Raw genomic sequence first — 22,342 nt, forward strand, 5'->3', positions numbered from 1 at the left:
TTCTTCCACTGTTAAAGCTGCTGTGGGAAATACAATACCTTTGCAAAACATAGTATCTACTGCTTTTGACGGTATTCCTTATTGCCATTTTATTCGGTCTCCTTGTTTCAGCACCTTACAGGCAAAACACTTCTAGCAAAGCTGACGGGATTTCATACACACCAGCCCACACCCGTGTGCCGCTGCTGTGGCTATAAATTGAAGCATAACCTCACTCGTAGTTCCTGCTTTTATGTATCAGGAGTACCTACTGTCTGAGTCACCACAAAAAACTCTGGTCCTTCCTAGGATAGAATAAAATGTTTTCTGAGAATAAAAAATCATTTGTCCCGGGGCAAACATGGTTTAATCTCTAACTGTTTTGTTTGGTTTTTTTTTTCTCTCTTTCTATTTTACTATCTCTCTTCTCTCCTAACTAGCTATTTAGGAAATACTTTTTTTGTTTGGTTGTTTTTTGTTTTGTTTTTTTAAATTAGTGATTCAAAGCATTCTTTTTTTCTGGAGGAATGATTTTTGCTAGATCACCTCAGAGGCCCTTGTGCCTAGAGGAATTTGTAAAATATTGAAGGATTTACAGTGTTAGGCGGTGCAGTGTTTTCATGCTGTAGCTGTCTTGTGGGGGGCTTGTTCTAAAACTGAGGGTATTTTCCACGTCAACCTTCCTGTCATTAGGAAAAAAAAAACCCAGATCTGAAAGGGAACTTGTTGGCTTTTTCCAGGAGAGACCTAAGGGGCAAACTAGCAAGTGTGCGGTGTGGACTAGTGCTTGGGCTGAACAGAGTGGTAAATGGAAGCACATGATGATTTTGGATCCAAAAGCGATGTAGACTTTTGTATGCTTCAAATAAATCATATTAACAATACAAAAATACAAATTTCAGAAATGCTAATAGAATACTTGATTAGGTATTTTATAAATTTGAGGACTGTGAAAAATTAATTGGCCTGAAACCCTGATCTTTATGAAACGATAACTTTAATTTCTTTACTATGGGCGCAGATGGTGACTTTCTTGTATTGCCAGATCTGCTGAATTCTCAGATTCTTCCTCCTCTTCCCACATCCTCACAATCTATCTTTAACTTTTCAGCCTCAAATCATGCTATTTTGGATTTGCCACCAGATGCGCTTTAGACCCTCTGCTCCATTCTTTCCAGAGCTCCGGAGCTTCAGAGAGGGGTCCTGAGGCATTGATTCTGATGGAGGTCCAGTATTGTTTTGAGCACATGCTCTGATTCATGCCACGACAGAGAAGTCAGCCCTAGGATTTTTAGAAATACTTTGAATTACCAATGCCAAATGGAGATTTTTTTTGTTGGAATGTTTGGTGTTTTGGCCATATTACATCAAATTTCTGGTTAAACAAGCAAATGAGATGGCACATATCTCATATTTAGAAACTGTCTTGCTGAATCTCTCCCCATGTCTGCCTAGTCCTACTGTTCATTCAATGGTAGCCAGCATCAGATACCTCAGAATGTCTCTTTTTAATCCTGAAGTATTTTCTTACTGTGTTTTACATTTTCAGCTATTTGTTCTTCAAATTTGACTTTCACCTCTCTGATTTCTCTCCTGTGTGTACCCAGAAGCCCCAGGGACTTGACTTTTCCTCTGCGTTTCCTAAACAAGAGCAGCATCCTTGCTCAGATCTCAAACTGCTTGGACAGACTTTCCATTCATCCGCTGGTCAGGAAGCTAATGGTAGGGGCAACACTTGGAAGAAGGCCTTTCAAGCGAATACATACCCAAAAGTTTTACATTCTTAGGCTAGTGGTGGCATTATTTTTCCCTTTTAAAAGTCCTTTTTAAGATTGCTTTTCCATTGCCTCCTCACTTTCCCACATTCCCCCTTAGTTTGGAGCCCATCAGCTCACTAGAGTACAGGAACTGCAGCACTTCTGAAAATGTAAAATTACCCTAATTAGACTTGATATTTTTCTTTCTTGTTTTTCTTAAGCACTGTTGTTTACAAAGCCTTGTAAATTCATCTGACAGCCAGTTCCTGTCTATTAGAGCTCCAGTTCTCACCATCCACACTTATCTGGCGTACAGCTGCTTACTATTACCTGTCTAGCTGTCCTTCTGTCACTTTTTGCTGGAAGGTCCGTTGCCTGATAGATGTCAAATTGAAATAACTAAAGACTGTAGCTAAGAGACAGAAGTGAGCTGTCATTAGGGCTTCCAGCCCTTTTATATACCAAATACACAACCTTTTAAAAGATTTTGGAGAAATCTTTTGGAGAAAGCTGGAGATGGACTTTTGACAAGGGCCTGTAGTGACAGGACAAGGGGCAATGGCTTTAAATTGGAAGAGGGAAGATTTAGATGAGATGTTAGGAAGAAATTCTTCACGGTGAGGGTGGTGAGGCAGTGGCGCAGGTTTCCCAGAGAAGCTGTGGATGCTTCATCCTTGGAAGTGTTCAAGGCCAGGTTGGATGGGGCTTTGAGCCACCTGGTCAGGTGGAAAGTGTCCCTGCCCATGGCAGGGGGGTTGGAACTGGGTGGTCTTTAAGGTCCCTTCCAACCCAAACTGTTCTATGATTAAATTTGTTCAAAGAAAAGAAAGGAGAACAGAGCTGGAAGATTCTCTCTGTCTTTCATCCTCTTGCACAATGACTAAAACATCTGCACCATTTCTTCCAGTCTGCCCGGTGAGGACAGTGATACTTCCCTTCAGCCCAGAGCAGAGGAAAAGTGCAGCTCCTCCTCCACACATGTGGGTGAAGAACCCAGAGAGGAGCTGGGACAGGGCATGGATCTAAAGAGTAGATGGTGGGGACAGAACTGACACCAAGCTGGATGCAGAAGGGATTTCTGGACATGGTGTTAAGCAAGGAAGCTGGAACGATGCAATTAGATATTTTAAATGTCATGTCGGGCATATAACCTGAGTTAAGCATGAAGAGTGATGAGAGTGAAGAGTTTATCTGGATAATACCCTTCTGGGTACATGTGTGATACATGCTGCAGTTTTAAAATCAAATCACCTCTTTGACTAATCATATTAGTTGCAGCTACAATGTGTTTGAAGAGTTTTGACACCGAGACATTATAGTATATTATCTAATCATCTGCTGGGCTAAGTAATAAATCCTCCCTTTCCTTGTCTGATGCTGCTCGTTTTTTAAAGTATGTTCTTGTCAAAATGAACTTCTTGAGCAGACCAAACAGCCAGCCCAGTTAGGTAGGTATGAAGTTCCCTTGCGAGTATTAGCACTGCTAGAGGTTTATATATTCTCCTTGCAGCAGCACTTCCTCGCCCCCTTGCCTATCATCTTGAACCATCAAATGGAGCATGGCCCCATATGTGATACAGCCACATACATCCCTGTGATCATAGAGCTACGGAGCAGCCCTGCACTGGGTGGATTTGGGTCGTGCATAGTTGGCAGATACGAGACTCTGCACTGGACAGTGTAGAGGCAGCAAAATACCGATTTTAGCTGTATGAATGCTGGCCATGTTGTCTAACAAAGGAGATTCTGGAAAACATGCTATGCACTTCTGTGATTAAGTGCAGCACTCTTAATACGTACACACAAAGAGATGAAATAAGGTTGCAGGAACTTGCTTGGTTTTGCAACCTATCATAATTGGGTTTTAAACAGAGTTTTTCTGGTTTGCATAATCAAGAATAGTCCTGAAGAAAAACACAGGGTCATATACAAATACACACGGCTGATGGAGAGGAAAAATGAAGGAAGAAAAAGCAGGAAATGACAAAGAGGATTCAAGAACATGCACAACAGAAGCAATACACGTTACAGCTCTAATTATTTACAACTTGAACTTTATCATAAGCAAAAGCTGGAGAAATGAGAAAAGAACAGAGAGATTAAGGGACATGCTCGAATTTAATTTAGAATGGCAAAATGTGTAAAAAATTTAACTGTTGAGTGTCTCTGATTACAGTCTTCTCACTGCTTAGATAGTGTTTTGTGGAACCTTTTACTTGTGTGTGAGGAGTCGGTGTATGTGCGTACACATGTGCACATATATGTGGTGTTCACTGCACTGTGCCTTTATTCATTTCTAGAAGGACCACTTCAAGCAAAAATAAGTATTTCCATCATTTTGCCTTACCTGCCTCTCTGTCAGTTTTTAACAAATCCCCATTTTCCAATTATACTTGCCTGTCATTTGACATTTTTATCTGACAAGTAAATTAAGGTCATCGGGAAGTTTCAGGCTTGAAAGCCCTTTATAGTGATTTGACTACTTGTTAAAAAAATCCTAATATATTGGACTCTGGCACCTCTGCCAACACAGTAAAATACAAACAAGAGAAGCAGAGCGATCACTTTATAAGTACTTACAGTCTCAGCTAAAAATCCTATTGCTTAGAGATGGAAAGAACTAAGTTAGTCTGGAATTTCTCCCCTTCATGAATTTGACTCTGGTTCCTAATAGAAAATATATGTTATTAAGCTGATAGATTGTGTTCTGGTTTAGGTAAAACACCAAGAAACAGCAGCTCCATTCAGCAGAAATGATCCAGGACACGTGCCTTTCTTCGTCTCGATAGCTGCAGAGCGCTTCTTTGGCCCTCAGAATCAGTCCCTACATTTGCACCTTTAATTCTCATGAAGGCAGGCCTTGGTTTGCCTCCTTGGCAATGAATGTCTGTTGGAGAAAACCACAACTAATTTTTGTGAAATGGTTTGTGAAATTCACTGTTTTTGCACAGCTCTTTTTCCTATTTAAAAAAAAAAAAAAAAAAAAAAAAGAGAGGGCTGCAGTTTGCCAGTTTGTCCTCTCACTTCCATTGCAGAGATGGGCAAGATAGGACTCATCCAAAACCTCCTCCTCCATTTACAACTTCAAACCCTGCCTGGCTGTAACAATCTTCGCAACATTTAGCACAACCCTTGCTAGTCCAAAAACAGTATTCAGCATTTGATTTGGAGAGCCTGTTATTATTTGCATTGTTACTTGTGTGGCGTGATATTTGTCGTGTTGTGTTTTTCCAACTCAATCTGACCCTGTGGAACATAGCACAAGGCCGAGCTAGAATCCACTCCCAGAATATCACTAGATACCATTTTGGAGACTAGCTATTCAGTGGGTATTTCCTACATCATTTATGGGAAGATGTATATATTTAACTTGTCTGTGGAGAGCTTATGACCACAGATACTGAATGCCTTGTAATTTACTGCCTGTGCATATCTCCCTTAAATTATACGGTCAGAAACCTAATGGCAGAAATTTAACAAGTTGGTTTTGCTGAAAATTTGACATAAGCTACTGTTGGTTTTATTTGCTTTACTACTATTATGAAGCCAGTTTACACTGCTAATTTCTAAACCACGCACAAATATGATTTAGAAGCTAAATGTTTTTCTTGGAAACAGCATTTTATGAGGCTTTGGGCAGCAATCTGTGCGTTGTATCGGGCTTCATCAACTGCAAAGTGAGAGAATATAGCCTGCTGAGCTTTCTAGGCAGCAGCCTAGGTGATTTTCCTAAGCTTTAATCGTCATCTGGTGCCCAAAGAAAGCTGAAGATTTTGCTCAGAGAACAGTTTGCAAGTTTACAAAATCAAAGTTGCTTTCCTCATAAATCGAACATTTATTTCCTTTTCTACATTTACAACTGTTGTCAGAGGTGATTGAATAGAATTATTTATTCTCCTTTCAGAACAATGTTACATTTCACATGGAAATGGAAAGTAGGAATTAGGTAAATGTCATGTGGTGAAAATGTTCAACTGTAACTGAGTTTAAGAAATAAAACTTTGGAGTCACAAGACAGGAGATAGAAAAAAAACTGAGCCTAATTCTTCTTCTGCTCCTGTAGTACTTGGACAGTGAGGACCAACCGGACTGGAAGTACAGAATAAGTTAATAAAAAGTGCAAGTGTCTAGAGACCAGATAATTTCAGGTGATCTTTCTTTAACTCCTAAATGTCCTACAGAAAGCAGAGAGAAAAACAGGCGACATAAGAAAATCTTTTTTTTTTTTTCAACTACAGTGTTGCCAGTCACCAGTGCATGTTATAGGTAAAACTGTGTATGTTTTGTGACAATAAAAATAAATACCAGACATACAGAAGAGTGTGTGAGGCTGCACATTAAGTGTGCTTTTCCTGCTTTGCTTTCTCCTGACCTCAGTTTAATCTCTCTTACACGTATAGCACTGCTGCTGACTTCCCTGGGACAGTTGGATGGAGGGAAGTTCCGAATTAGAGGCAGGATTAAGCTAAAAAAAAAAAAATATGTTGTAGTTTTGTGTCCAAAATCCTGTCATATTTAAACTTTAGTAAATTGCAAGTGTCTGATAGTGCCAGGTTCTCACATTAAAAACCTGTAAACATCCTCACGCCTTCGTCATAGTTGGGACATGGATTACGGTTTTTCGCTTCACAGCCGCATTCGCATCTGATATCCTTGCTGAGCACCAAGGAAACTATTACAGAGTAATTGCAACGTTTGACCAGTGAAATGTTATCACCCGTTCTGCAAGAACCCTGAGTGATGGAGCTTTAACCTCTTTTCTTTGTGCTTCTCTTTCAGCTTCTGATATGGCGGCGGAGCAGGGACAGATTCTTGTAATTGCCACTGCTGCTGTTGGTGGATTCACTCTCCTGGTCATCCTCACTTTGTTCTTCCTAATCACCGGGAGGTAATTAACACGACAGTGTCCTCATTTAGTCAGGGTCAGAGTCATCCAAAAACTAAGAATTTAAGAATAATAGTGAAGTCGTTAAACCACATTTTCAGTGCTAAAATAGGGGTTAGACATAGTGGGATGAATGTCGTCTTTGTTCAGCGCTGGTCATACTCACAGACCTATCATGAGTGTTGGGTTTTGTGGGGAAAAAAAAACCACAAACTGTTTAGGAAGCTAAGCAATTATGTGAAATCAGAAAATAGCTTGGCTATTTTTAAAATAAGTTTCTGGACCTCTTGCCTGCAGAGTGAGAATTTAAAAATATAAGGTGCCTGCACCCTCAAGGCTCTGACATCAGAAGACAAAAAACCAAAAACCAGAAAACCACAGTATTTTTTACAAAATCTCGTAACTGTCAGTTGCAAAGCTTTGGAGGGTGTAACCTTAGGATTTTTGATGTTTGGGTTAGCAATGTAGCTTGCTAAAGGCACTTGAGCAGGAAATTTTTTATTACTTTTGCTATATTACCTTTGTGGGAAAAATCATACACAATTATGTATTTATTTTATATGCACATTTCTGCATCTATTAAGATAAAATACAGGAATTATCTAATTAAATTAAACTAAGGAAAACTTTACTCTGAAATACTAGAATGATTCTACATGGTGAACAGAAAATAGCTTCCTGAAGGTCCTGGTTTATTACTTTTCAGCTTTTTTTTTTTAAATTGGATTGAAGATACCCCAATTAAATCTACATTACAGCAGTACTGTTGCACTGGCAGGGGAATTCACCAGTCTGGACAATTATTTTTTATAACTACCCTCATTCTTATACTTACAATTATTTTAGTACAGTGTTTTTTGTCCACCTTCCTTCAGTTGATGTGTTGATCAGGATCAAATAATGCCATTATGCAAATTGGATGAGAAAGCATTTTGATTTGAGCAGTCAGATGCCATGCTCAATTACACACTGAAGGTTTTAAGGGACCTCACAAATTCTAATTGGACATGCTAAAAACTGCACCTAAGGGTTGAAACATCAGTCCTTGCTGGAGCTCAGATTCCCACAGGCGTAGCTGCTTCTGTGGTGCCTTGTTTCCTTTTTCACTGAGCCTCTGGATGTTGCCTGTGTGATTTCAGGACTTCACCTGCTTTCACCTGGAAGCAAAGCAGAATTTAAAAGCACAAAGACATGATGTCCCCATCTCCTCTGTGAGATATCGGTGGCACAGCAGTGCTGCCATGGAGCAAGAAAGCCTAATCACAGAATCACAGTATCACAGTATCGATTTGGTCGGAAGAGACCTCTGGGATCATCGAGTCCCACCTTTGCCCTAACACCCCCATGTCAACTAGACCACGGCACTAAGTGCCACGTCCAGGCTTTTCTTAAATACCTCCAGGGATGGGGACTCCACCACCTCCCTGGGCAGCCCATCCCAATGCCTAACGACCCTTTCTGTGAAGAAATGCCTCCTCATTTCCAGCCTGAACTTCCCCTGGCACAGTTTCAGACTATGCCCTCTTGTCCTGTCACGAGCTGCCTGGCAGAAGAGACCGACCCCCACCTGGCTACACCCTCCTTTCAGGTCGTTGCAGAGAGCAATCAGGTCTGCCCTCAGCCTCCTCTTCTCCAGGCTGAACCCCCCCAGCTCCCTCAGCCGCCCCCCATCAGACTTTTTCTCCAGACCCTTCACCACCTTCGTTGCCCTTCTCTGAACACGCTCCAGCACCTCAATGTCATTCTTGAAGTGAGGGGCCCAGAACTGAACACACGACTCAAGGTGCGGCCTCACCAGTGCCGAGTACAGGGGGACAATCACTGCCCTGGTCCTGCTGGCCCCACTATTTCTGATACAGGCCAGGATGCTGTTGGCCTTCTTGGCCGCCTGGGCACACTGCCGGCTCATCAGCCGGCTGTCGACCAACACCCCCAGGTCCTTTTCCGATTGACCACTTTCTACTGATCTAACTTTCAGACTGATGCTCTGAGAGATATGGGCCTTCGAGCAGAGGAGTCAGGCTCATAGCTCCTGCAGTAGACTCTGTCGAGGGTGTTGTGTGGGCTCTGGCCCCTTTCCCTCCTTAAGATGCAGAAAAGAGCTTCCATGTGAGGAGGATTCTCCATGGAGTTTCCTTCTTAGCTGGCTTGGTGACAGAAAAAATTCAGAGGTGGGATAGGATTCTGCGCTGTTCCTGTCCTGGTTTAGAGCCTATGTTGACGCTTAGAGAGAAGATGTTAACAGTGACTCCTCTGAAAGTGAATAATGGCCATCACGGACGGGGCTGATATCAATAGACGGTGCTGCACTTTCAGATTTGTAATTAAGTTTCTATTTTGTTGGTATAGCATTACCTCTAAGTTGAAAAGAAAGTGAAGCCCTATCAATGTAGGCTGGAGTTTTTCTTTGCAGAACCCCAGCAACCAAACACGGCACTACAGTAGCTACCATTGTGTGAATTAATGTGCTCTCTGCTAAATAGTAAAACCAGTTAAGTCTAACGTTCTGTTTAAGTTAATGGGAGCAGTTAACATTGGAACATATTGTGACCTTACGTAATCTTAGAAGCTAAGTAAATATTCCTATGATTACTACACGCACTGCCAAACAGTAGGGTCTTTCAGAAGCGAGAGGAATTATTCAAAGACAAACTTTCACAGAAAGTGATTGTGTGGAATCCTTACGTGGGATCCTGAAACATAACTCAAATGCTTCCTTTAGAAAGAACTCACTAAACTCAGGAATGAAAGAAAATGTGGAAATGGGTTTCTTTCTCTGTTTATTCCTCCTGTTTGCTAATGTTAAGGATATCAGAAATTCTCTTAGCTTTCTACCATCTTACTCAATAGGACCATTTCAATTATGTAAGATACGAATTCATTTTGAAGTGCCGCTTAAATGCAGTGATAAGAATGTATTCCACAGAAGACAGAGCAAGAAAATTTTGAATAAATACTCAATTTACTCTAGTGCTGGAGGCAAATTTCTGCGTGAAAAATGGGATTGGTACCCTACAGATGTGCTCGGCTTCCCTGGTTAGAATTAACAATTCGATGAGCTGTCGAGTCGCAGGGCTGCTGATGAGTCTATTCATAGTGGAGAGGCTGGGTTAAATGAGCACCTGCCTCTGCACTTCCCTGAGTGATTATCCACCGAGAGCAAGCGGGAAGCGCGGCTGTCAATTGCAGATAGAAAAATGAAAGCGCCAGAGACTTTGAGGCATAGGATATGCAGTGGTGATTAGTCACTGGCTTCTGTAGTCAAATTTGGGGGCCACGTGCATGCCTAGGAGGATTGGACCGGGTTAAAGCCTTGTTTCTTTGTTCCCTTGGGCAAACACTTTAAGCATAAGAGCTTAGTGTTGAGTGTTCTTGGCAGTTGGCACCCTAAAGACCATTTGTTCAGGTCCTAAAAATGGCGCTGGCGTGCTTAGTGGTCCCAGCAACTTGTCTACAATCTAAAGATTTCCATGGAAGCAGAGAATCCACTGGTTGCTGTTTCCCTCCATGAGGGTGCGTAACTGTGACAAATTCAGAGGTTTCCCTCCATGAGGGTACAGAACCATGACAGCTGCATAAGTTTCTGCCCTTCAGGTGTTCATCGTCACCTCTGTAGCAACAAATGAATTTGTGAGCGTTTCTACTCTGTTTCAGTAGTTTAAATGAACCATTGAAATGAGATGGGTATGTTCACAGATTTCTCCATTGTTAGTATTTTACTGGATATACTATCTATAATTATAGTTTAGTTTAGTTTGTAAGGCTGGTAATGAACACACAGAGGCCGGTCATTTTTTTCAAGCTGGTCTTGGAGCTGAGTATCTGTACACCAACGCACGTGTCCCCACGCACTGCGGTTCTCCAGTGGGGTCAGTGCCCTGACAACCCTTAGCCTAGCCCTTAGACCAAAAGATTTCCCTCTAAATCATACCTCTTAAGCTGTTCAGTGAGTAAGAAAGAGCTTTAAGACCAAGAGCAAATATTTTGCTTTTTCTTGACTGTAACAGTTGCTTCTATCTACCCTCTAAATTGGCATTAGGAGTCCCACAGGTAGGCAGCAGTCAGGCTGGGGCAGATTTCACTATAGGGAACCAGGAAACTTCCCACGTGGACGTTTTCTCCAGCGTACCCTTGCATTGTCAGGTAAGGTTGCTAACAATTCATGAACATCCAGAGAGTTTTGTGTTGTTTGCCAAGGATTTGCAATTTTATAGCAATCATATAGGCATGTGCTAAATCATCGTATTCACATAGCGGGCTACGTGTTGTTTATCCTATACGATAGCTGCTATCTTAGAAGAAATAAGAAATCAGTGCCTGGCTTAGACTGCAGAGAGCTACTTAGGGGAAAAAAGAAAAAGTGATCCTGATGTGAAAAAATATTTTCTTTTTTCATGAAACTTGGTGAAATCGTAGAAACTATTATCTTATGAAGAAGATGTGAGCTTTTTTGACCCACTGGATATGCAAGTTAATAGGCTAAGGTTTAATTAGCACAAACCAATGTAGGCAAACAAGAATATAGGGAAGTAATTATTTATTATCACATCAGGATTCTTGGAGGGGTCAAACTTGGAAATAAAGTATTGCATCAAACTTGAACTGAAGTCATTTTCATACTAATCATTCAGCCATGATTTATGTTCATTTGTATCTAATCTGCTTGTAGTTCCTCATGCGTATTTCTCTCTTTAGATTCATAACTAAATATATATTTCAAAGGCAAAGATTTTGGCTTTCATAAAAGCACAGTTAAAACTTAACGTACATTTATTTTATGCATGACAAGTATTTTAAATTACAACCTCACTTGCTTTTTCTTAAAAGATGCCAGTGGTACATAAAGGCCAAAATGAAATCTGAAGAAAAAAGAAGGGCTCATTTGCAAAATGGACATTGTAAGTAGTTTAACACTGTGTTACTTAATATCTATATGATGCTTTAAATGAAGAATGTTCGTTGTTTTCTGTACAGCTTTTGCTCTTGATGTTTTAATCTGTTCATTTGAATAGTTCCTTATTGTCTGCACCATCAAGGGTGCATCAAGGGCTTATTTTTATTTGTGTCCCCTCTGGAAAAATTTCGCTGAATCCACTCTAGTTAAGAAGGTGGTTTGGTATTCTATCAATAATCTTTCTCAGTTTTTCAGGTATATTTCTTTGGATTCTCAACTGCTCCAGATCATTTTGAATTTCTGCCTCAAAATTCCTCTCTTGGTGACTCTGTGCCTTATTTGTATCCAGTTCTCTTTGGCTTTAGGGATCTACGCTTCCAGCCACCCAAGAAATAAGAAGTGGAATGGGTTGCCTTCCCTCATGTTCCTGCTCACTGATCAGTACAGTGGGAGAAAATCCTGGCAATCTCTTATGGGCAGTGTATTTAGTTTAGTTTAGTTTAGTTTAGCTACTTAGTTTAAATTACTGGCCTCACTGGTTTATGTTAGAGTACCTATTTAAATTTTTATTTATTCAAAGGGTATTATCCAAAGGGTATTAAATTTTATTATTTTTTAATCTTTTTTTGTAACAACCCTGGAAATACTGGGAGGACAGAAGCTATGTCACCTGAAGTAAAATCTTTTGTCAGGTGACACTACTATATCCAGCCAAGTGGCTCTTTCTGTCAAGGAAAAGGGCACATTTCCCCATAAAGGATACTTCCTAGGAAGATTTGTTTGTTATTTGTTTCCAAACATGCTCAGAAAGGAAAGAAGATGAAAACCTTCCTGCTGGAGAGTTTGATATATGCCTCTGAGATCGTGACTCAATTTGAGAAAAGCCTCACTCAGTGTCTTTCAGGCCAGGGTAAACGATGACTCTATTTCATGTCGACACAAGGCTTCATCTCAGAGGCTTCTCACTCATTTGCAGTTCCCTCAGCGTCAGACCTGCGGGGGCAAGTCTCTACTCATGTGTGTGCTCCATCGAATCAAGGATAAAGAGGAATGACTGTGATTTACCCAGCAGTTAAGACTGTATTGCCAACGATATGCCCTCCTTTACACTGAGCACTCAGTGCCTCCATAAGAAGTACCTCCTTCATGGTAGCAGCAATCTTTATCTGACTGCTGACTACCTACAGATTTGGTATCCAGCACCTCAACTTGAAATAATGTGTGGGGCTGTGCCATCTCTGCTGGGATCAGTATAAGGGTGACCTCTCCTAGACTGGTTGAAGCTGTTTTAAAAAAAACAACTCTGCTGCAAAACTTACACTGTAACCAGTGTTAACGTTGTCGCTTCCTGTTCCCACATTTGTCATGTCCACGCTTTACATCCTCTGCTTCTGCTGTGCGCAGAAGAAAACCCTCTCCTGTCCATCCTTCCTCTCTTCCTCGGGAGCTCGGTGTGAGTCAGAGGAAGATTTCAGGAAATAAACTCTTTGAAGGGAGTTAGAAAGGGGTCCACGATCTTGCTGGTAATATGACATCCCATGATGCCTGATGTCCTCCTCATTTCTGTATGATGTGTGTACTTCTATTGGCAGTGGTCCAAATGGCTGTTGCACACTACTTGATGAAGCCCAGCCACATTTGTATGTGTCTAAACGTGTGTTCTTCACCTAATGCATTTAGGCTCATCAGATAATGAGCTGCTTTAGGCTGAGCTACTAAGTGCTAGCAGGAAGAAGGCTGAGAGGTACTTAATTATTTTAAAAGAGGTTCTCTGGACCCAGCTGCAGTTCCCCCTTACCCTGATAAGTTGATGCATTGTCTACATCAACTTCTGCTAATGGATTGAAAATTTTCCAGAAATTAATCACCACATGGCAGCAGCCTAAAAGAATTCCAATCCAGATAGTCCAAGAGAAACAATGTGAGTTCTTGTACATGCTATACTCAAGAACACAAGGGATATTAGCCATGCCAGAAAATGATGGCTTGCTGGAGCCTGCCAAAGCAATCTGGCACCAACCCGCTATGGCCACGGCCATCTCCAAGGAAGCAGACAGAAATTATTGAAGGCTTGTAAATGGATTTGGATATTTTTGTTCTCGTCTTGCACCTGGCTCCCTGGTTGTTCCAGCTGATCAGAAGAGAACAAAGCAGCACAGTCCTCCAGGACCCATCCTCAGAGAAAAGGATCTCAAAGATTGGATCTGTTTGGCAAAAGGAATGTTCAGCCATCCACCCGGAAATGAAAGGAGTGATGACATTACTGTTTTCCAAGTAAAGGACAGATTGCCTAAATTGCCCAAGGAGCAGCAAAGGGGAAAATAAACTGCTTTGGCAGTAATCGCTGTTAGTCTGGAGGATCTGCTTTTCCCCGTATCTTTAAGTCCTCACTGAATGTCTCTGTAGACACCCTTTCAAGTGACCAGCTCAGAGCTGGTATTTTCTCTCATGACTTGCTGTGTTTTCCAGATTTACCAGCTGTACCTGAAGCATTCCTTAAGGATGTGAGCTAAGTGCAGAGACTCCAAGGAGCCTCTTCAGACTAAAATACTAAATAGCGTTTGGAAAGGAAATGCTTACAATAAAAAAAGAAAAACAATAATTTATCTTACCCAAAATAACATTTTCCTTAAAACTTAGCTAGGGCTGTAATTTTTTCCTAAGGAGAAGTTTCCAAAAACTTTATTATCCTCTTAATTTTCCTACCTGAAATGCTGTACCTCAGGAGATGCTTGTGTTCAGCTGGGACAGAGACAGAACAGCTTAAGAGTTTGACACTGTCTTAGCAGTTGAATACCAAAGACTGAGTTTTCTAAAGACCTTTGACTTTTTGTTCCTGTGGGACAGGATAAACTCTGGGACCTGTGTAGCTAGCAAACATGACAGTAACTAGAGGTATAAATAACATTCAGAGAACCTAATACACTTATTTCCTCCATTCTTTATGTTAACGCTGGTTAGCAGTTATCGTTGCAAGCTGAAAGGATGTTTGATGTAACTATGCACTGCAGCAATCCTGAAGAAGTATCTGTCCATGCTTTCAGTCACCCAGAACGTCTCAGAAGATTTGAGCAGGGTCCAGCAGGACCTTGCTTACAGTCTTAGTCAGTACTTTTGAATGTTTTTGCTAGGGCTGGGTTGGCAGAGGCTTATCCTCCGTCTCTGGAGTTGTAACACCCAGCTCTTTAATGTCACAGAAGCCTCACCTAAAAAAGCCACTTGAAGGATAAGGGGAAATGTTTAAGTCTGTGCTTAGTCATTCTTTGAAGGCCCTGGTGGTGACAGCAAATGAGGACAACTCATGTGCGTTCTACAGTTGGTTTCTCTGAAATCAGTAGTAAACATTAGCAATTTGGGGTCATTATCCTCTTCTGTTGGGTTCTGGAACTTTAAATGTGGAAGATTTAATATATTATTTCCAATCCTTTCAATTGTCTAGTCAACCAAAAAGAAAAAAAAAAAACAAAACAAACCATGTTGTTACAGTGCATGAATGTCAACGAATTCTTGATTCCTAGTATTCTGTCTTTTTTTGCAGTACGTTTCCCAGGAATCAAAACATACATTGATCCAGACACGTATGAAGACCCATCTCTTGCTGTCCACGAGTTTGCAAAGGAGATAGATCCTTCAAGAATTCGTATTGAGAGAGTTATTGGGGCAGGTAAAAGTATACTCACTTTAAAAAAATGCCTAGGCATGGAAAGGCTGCTTTTCTCAAGTCACCAGGATAATCCAGGTGGACAAGTATGGTACAAAATGTGAGCGTATTTCTCTGATAGCACCAGTTCACTCTCAGGTGTGGTGTAAATGAGGTATTGTATTTGGCTAATGTTCCAAATGTGGGTATATTCAAATAAGGAGTTCTTGAGAGGCAGGTTCTCCAAAACAATAGGTTTATCCCAAACCTTTTTTAAGGCTTTATTAATTTTTTGGGTAGGGTTGGGTTTTTTGGCTTTTTTGGGGTTTTTTGTTTGTTTGTTTGTTTTTTCTTTGTTCCAAATGTACTCAGAACACTGTGTCGCTCAGCATTTGCCATAGTTAGTGTTACATACTCTCTGTCATTGAGGGGGAGATTAGATCAGAATCTCTTTCTGGGGGGAGGTAAGATCAGAATATAGAAGACTGAGAAAAAAACACTCTAAAAAAGAAAATAGGAGGAGTACAAGGGGGAAGAGGAGAGACTGGCTTGGGATAGGCTTTCCTGTAGCTGTGCAGAGAGGGATTATTGGCAGAGAGGGAAAAGAGGAAGATCTGATGGGAAGGTGTAGACAGTATGAAAGGTGATGTGGAGCTTGGAAGCAGGATGAATGAGAAAAATAGCAGCAGGATCTCCTCTTACATCCCTGTTTGTCAAAGTGTGTGGTGGGGAGAGAGAGGAATTACATCTGAGCAATTGTTTTAGACCCTGTTCTCGTCTATAGGGTTGAGAATATCTCATTGGGGATATAGGCCATTTCACAACTGTTTGAAAATAAGTTTCAGAAACTCATTAATCCCGTACATGCTATGTTTATAGGTATGTCTATTAAGTGTTATCCTCTTGTCTTAGCTTTGGTTTAATTGTCAGGTTTTGCTACTTGGGAAAGTGCTGTGCAAGTGTTCCCACGCATTCACTTTTGGAAAGCCTTTGTAGGAATAAAGGCTCATGGCTGCTGTCTGGAGTTCACTAGACGTCCTGGTGGCAGCTCAGTGGTGACAGAAAACACACCGTTGTGACTGACACAACTTAAGGGCAACAAAGCTGGTTAAGAGCCCGGAGAAAAAGTCTTATGAGGAGCGGCTGAGGGAGCTGGGGTTGTTTAGTCTGGGGAAAAGGAGGCTGAGGGGAGACCTGATCGCCCTCTACAACAACGTGAAATGAGGTTGTATCGAGGTGGGGGTTGGTCTCTTCTCCCTGGTAAGTAGCGATAGGAGAAGAGGGAATGGTCTCAAGTTGCACCAGGGGAGGTTCAGGTTGGATATTAGGAAGACCTTCTTCACTGTCAGAGCCGTTAGGCATTGGAGTGGACTCCCCTGGGAGGTGGTGGAGTCCCCATCCCTGGAGGTGTTCAAAAAACATTTAGATGTGGCACTTCGAGACATGGTTTAGTGGGTTTAGTGGGCATGGTGGCATTGGGTATACGGTTGGACTTGATGATCTTTGAGGTCTCTTCCAACCATAATGATTCTATGATTCTATGAAAAGCAAAATACTTGTAAAGATCAGAGTCTTGTAAAACCGTTGCTTGTAACTTGTGTTCTGACTATCTAGGACAGATAGCATTTCATTATTGACCAGGTCCTGAGGTTATTTGCTCTCTGTTTTACCCAGTTGTAATGGACTTAGAGAGACAAGGCTAGAAAAGGGCCTTACAAGTTTACCTAACTAGTGGATCTCAATGCATGGCTTGTGACCAACACGGCATTCAGAAGGCCCACCAACATTTCACACAGTTACAACAAATTAAAACAAAAAACAGACTGACAAGGAAAACCTGAAGTTCCTGTGGTGCATTGCATCCTCAGTGGTGTTACCCACACACCGTCAATGGCTGGGGAGCATTAATCATTTCTCAGCTCCAGCAGAAAGGGCAGGTGGGAGAATTAAGGGTCTGTGTCAGGAATTTTGATGAACGTAGGAACAGAATCCTGGGCTCTAATTCCAGCTCTGAAATGTAATTTCTTCCTGTGAAAGGCATTAACATTATACCTGTTTTCAGTTTACACAATATGAGTGTTTCTCTGTGTCCTTAAGATATTAAGAGTGACTGATTTTTGTAAATTGCTGTCTTAAAGGTACTTATAATACTGACTACACAGATGTGTCTTCATCTCACTGTAATTTCATTTCAGTAGCAGTAATTAGTATGTTCTATACTCCAATGCCCATCTTTGAGCTATCCGTTCTGGGCTTCCTTTAACAATGCTGTTTTATTACTTACTACGTAAATGCCAACATACAAATGCTTTTCTTTTTTTTACCTTATTTACTTTGTCTAACTTTAATGCCATCAAGAAAAAAAATAATAATAATTCACAGTACAACAGACTGCAAAAATCAGAGTTACATCTTGCAGAAGGGGGTCACTGGAAAAAAAAATAATTTTAATTTGCTTATAGTGAGCCCACCAAAGAACTCATGCTAGCAAGTATTGTCAGGAAAATTACTATCAGGAGACATAATGCGCTGTGATCCTTCTTTTTTATCTTTGTTTCATGTATCTTAGTCACTCAAGAAAGGAGAGGCATTTTTCAGTTGAGATTCCTCATTTAGTGGTACATTACTACACTGATAGCAATGGAAATGTCTCCAGTGTTGCTAAGAAGTGTTTTATGCACTAGAAAACGTCATGCAAATAATATAACAGAAATAAAACCAGGTCTGTTAACAAACAAGGGAGAGAAAGTATCGACCTGAAAGTAAGAGAGAAAATTCTGTTTGACACTGCAGTCCATATCACTAGAGTGGAGTTTACCTGATTGCTTAAGGTAGGTAATACGGAGCTGGCGCTGTGCACCGTGGGAATTAGGAGCTCGAGAGAGCCCCCAGAGGGCTGAATTCTGCAGAAAACATTCTATCTGATTTCTTTTATTTCTTCCTTTTCTTCAGACATACTGTAGATATTGATGGCTTAGATTATAAAGCACATTGAACTACGTTCAGCACCGGTATAACTGCTGATTTCAGAGCAGTTGAGTACAACAGACAAGGATTGAGCTTATTGATTTTAGTTCAGATGAAAATTGTGTCCTTATTCTCAGCTTAGTTCATTTATGAAAATTCTTTACTCAGCTTCTCTCTCCCTTTTCTTCTACGTGTGGGAGTGAATTTTTGCCTACTTTGACGTATTTTATTTTTGTATTTTTTATCTTCAAAGATATTTGCCTAGCAGGACTTGCAAACTGGTTGCAATGAAATTTAAACTGATTTCCATGCAGGCAAGATACAGGTTAAATACCATGCCTGAGGCATGGAGAGCGCAGATTCTCACAGAGTTCTTCAGTAGCTGCTAGGGTACATAAAAAATCATTATAATTCACAGCACTGCTAAAACTTTCTTTATCCCTTCTATCTAATTCTGTATTAAACATTGCAACCAGATATAAAATGGATTTCTTATCATAGATGAATCACTTGTAAAAGATGTTTACATTTTCACCTAAGTGAAACAAAAAATGAGAATCTTTTACAAAATGAAACGTAAACTATTTTAAGAAGTGAATTAATAGATGTATTTCTTCAATTAGTTTTGTTTGAACTTTTTATTTTGATCAATGGTTTGCATTTTGCATTTCTGTCACTTTAATTTCTCAAAACAGAAATTATTTTCGTTCAAGAACTAGAAGTTTTCATTTTTAAAATGTCAAGGTGAAACATTGCAGATATTTAAGATTTTTTTTTCTAGAATTTCTAGTCAAGAAATTTTTGAAATTGATCTTTTCCTGTAAGCGGTTCCAGTTTGGTTTTTCAATGGAAAAAGTCACATTCAAAAGCTCTTGACAATTCACTAGTTGCAGTGCAGATGGCTTTAACACTCAAGGCAAGTATTTTTTCTAGTTTCTTTTTTTCAGCTTACCTCTCTGTACCCAAGTTATCTTCTTTAGTATTTGGTAATTATAAACTTGGATTATGTGAATTGGAAATGTACGTTATATTTTTTACTGCTGAGTAATCTATCTGAGGATGATACCATCAACTCAGAAGTAGTATTTTTAACTAAAACTACTGAATATCTCATTTCTGAGTACAGAACTGTTAAAAGTAAAAATCTCCTAACCGCTCCACTTACCTCAGATACACGTACACTATAGACTTGAAAAACTAAGACTACCTATTTATTATTTTTGTCCTATATTTCAGGCTCTGCTTAGAAGCGCAAAATCTAAGAGCCCCTGAGTGTATTTACCTGCTTACACTTTGTTGTACAGGTACATCTGAACGCTGCACAAGACATTGGGATTTCTCTGCGATCATTTATTAGCCATATTACACAGACAATTTGATCTGCTCCTTTGGTGCCAAGTACAAGTAACATAAGGGTAGTGCTACGTGATGTAAGAGAAGAGAGCAAATACCTAAAATGGTTGCTTACACACTGACTGCTCCACACGATGATGTTTTTCCGTCAGATACTAAAAACGGGTTCAGAGAAAGTGGCAACAAATGGTCAAATTGAAAACATAGCAAGGTCTTCAAGCAGTAAGAGCAGATTGGAAAAGAGCCTTCAGTAGTTACAAAGATCAAGATGACACTTGGCCTGCAACAGTCAAAGACATCATCGTCAAAATAAAAGGAGAATGTCTATACATTTAGTTGTCAATTTAATAAACATTCCTGTCGGAAGTTCATATCATTAGGCAGGTAATAATAGGAAGTGCAAAGAAGCAACAATTTAAGAAAGAATGCTGAGCTCGCGAGGTTACTGTGAGAAAAATGAATTAGTGCAGTCTCTTGTTAAAAACCTTCTTTGGGTCCTCCTAGTGCACATTTACTGAGCTGATGTTTTTGAATGGGGCCACTATATTCTGTGGAGCCAGTTAATTGAAACTTTGATCTCAGCTCTCCCAGTCTTCCCTCTGGCGTGCTTTTGGTGTTCCAGTACATCTGCAAACTCTGAATTAATATCCTTCCTTCTGGTTCTTTGGTGAAAATATAGCAAGTAAAACACAGACTTTGCAAAGTCCTTTTTAAATTATTCATACTTTACTTACTCCATGTGTAGACGCGATAGATCTGCATTAAAGTAATAGTATCTGCACACAAGAGATCTGCATTAACGTCTGCACATAAATCCAGATTCAAGATGGATATGTAGTCAGGTTACTTGCCCTGAGTGGCTTCCCGTAATCTCCTACCTTACATCTGGTTCATCTGAGAAAAAAAATACTGTGTTGTAGACCTTTTGATTGAATGAAAGATTATCCAGGTTAATAGCTCTTAATGGTCTCTTTTGTTAGTCTTCTAGTAAGTTCTGCTGATATCTTGGTTCAAACTGGCGGGTAAAGGCAATAGGGGAAACAGTTTACAACCAAACTGGAAATTGCAGTTTGATCAAATATTCATGATAGCAAGCAGATTACAATACCATAGGCAAAACAGAACCTATTTGTAAGTGCTTAGCTCATGTTTCTCGGGGTAACATCCTCCAAATAAACAGGTATTAATGAAGTTCACATTCTAGCAATAGTTACTGTTTAAATGGTGAAATTGGTTAGTCTGTTCTATTTTCTTTTTTCCACTACGTATGACAAAGTTCTACTATTGTTTAATTTGATATTGTATATTCTTGGATTCAAAACTCTTGGCCGAGTGTTTTTTATCACTGGTATTAAATATTCCATAAGGTCTCCCATTGGTTCATTACAAAACTCACTGGGTGCCTTTTTGCCAGTTCCCACAATTTGCCATCTGTTCATTGCCGTAGATTTTCTTCAGATGGTCCCTTTCAGCCACTCTTCATATTGAGCTTGCTACACCTACTAACATATTATCATATTGTTTGATTTTGTCCTGTCCATGACACTTTTTTCTGCCCCATCACTTCTGGCTCTTCGGTTTAAGTCTTCAGCACGTCTTCACGGAAGGGATTCCCAGAGGTACTTTGTCAAGCTTGTCTTAAAAATTACGATTATCCTCTTATTTTCTTTGTTAAAATGTTGAAACTCAAGGAAGAGGCCAACTCTTTGATTTTTCACAGAGAGTACACTATATTCTTTTTATAATCTAAATGTTCTGCCAATTCTCCAACAGGTCTAATGACTAAAACTAGGGAAAAGGAGTTGAGATGTATTTGGTGCTGTGACCTTTCTTTTCTATCAACAGCAGCTGTCTGTGTTGCAAGACATTTGTTTTGATCCCATGCACTAATACCAGATTGCATATCAGACTTTTAAGTGACTGGCGATTCCTGTTTCATTTTAAATAACACATATGTTATGACGGAATGAGAAAAGGGATGCATGGTTTGCATAGGGTAAGTTTCTAGACTGGTCAATTAGCATCTTTTTGTATAACATACAGGAAGACCTGTAGGGTTTATATCATTAAACCGGGGATTATTTACACTTTATTAAAACTGAACAGACAATGAACTCTATCTTTTTCTCTAGTTATCACCAGCTTTTTCCCTGGAGCAAGGAAAGATGTCGACTTCATTGACATCTGGCTCTTAGCTTCTACTTATTACACATGCAGTCATGAACCTTTACTGCTGCAGGGTCAACATTTGTCTTGTTTATCTTCAAACTTAAGCCATGAGACTTAGAATCTTAGACTTTAAAAATCCCTTTTGTTGCATACATTCCCCTTTGACTTTAAAAACATTCAAAAATCTTTATCTGAACAAAAGTGTAGAAAAAATACTCTGGGATGAAATCTTGTCAAACTCTTTCTCAGTGTAAATAGTTCAATGCTTTAAATTATATCATTGGTCTCCACCTAGTCTAAACCAGAACTAGAAGTTGTTTATGCATACCTTAGCTTTCTAAATGTAGTAACTGTCTGTCTGTGAGCTGATGATCACTTACTGTGTTTGACATCATATCACAAAAAAGTTGCTGTTAGTGTTTATGTTCACCAGTTTATAAATCCCAGTATCCAAGGGGAGTGAAATTTCTTTCTAACTGTACAAAACATGCATCCATAAAAGGGAAAAGAAACTGGTCAGGGAGAAGACACGATGTTCCTTCCCCTGCTTTGCATGTTGTACAGATAATAAATCTTGGGGTTGTAAGTCCTTCACCTGCCTCCTTCAGTTTAATTCATTTCAAAACACTCGGTGAACAGCCTTTTACAGTCCCTAAGGTATGAATGCCATTATTTATGATATTCTGAAGTTGTTGTAC

General features: G+C 40.0%; 1 protein-coding gene across 1 annotated transcript in view; it reads left to right on the forward strand.

Annotated features, from left to right (window-relative positions):
- The window catches only part of LOC104159441 (ephrin type-A receptor 6-like), a 72,749-nt gene that overhangs the window by 25,110 nt on the left and 25,297 nt on the right, over nt 1-22,342 (forward strand). The window contains exons 5-7 of the mRNA XM_009697344.1: nt 6,516-6,624; nt 11,449-11,519; nt 15,054-15,179. Coding sequence (XP_009695646.1) covers nt 6,516-6,624; nt 11,449-11,519; nt 15,054-15,179 — 306 coding nt within the window. The remainder of the gene's footprint in view (nt 1-6,515; nt 6,625-11,448; nt 11,520-15,053; nt 15,180-22,342) is intronic.

The sequence above is a fragment of the Cariama cristata genome, unplaced genomic scaffold, assembly GCF_000690535.1.
Source record: "Cariama cristata isolate BGI_N322 unplaced genomic scaffold, ASM69053v1 scaffold7023, whole genome shotgun sequence".
Taxonomy (NCBI): domain Eukaryota; kingdom Metazoa; phylum Chordata; class Aves; order Cariamiformes; family Cariamidae; genus Cariama; species Cariama cristata.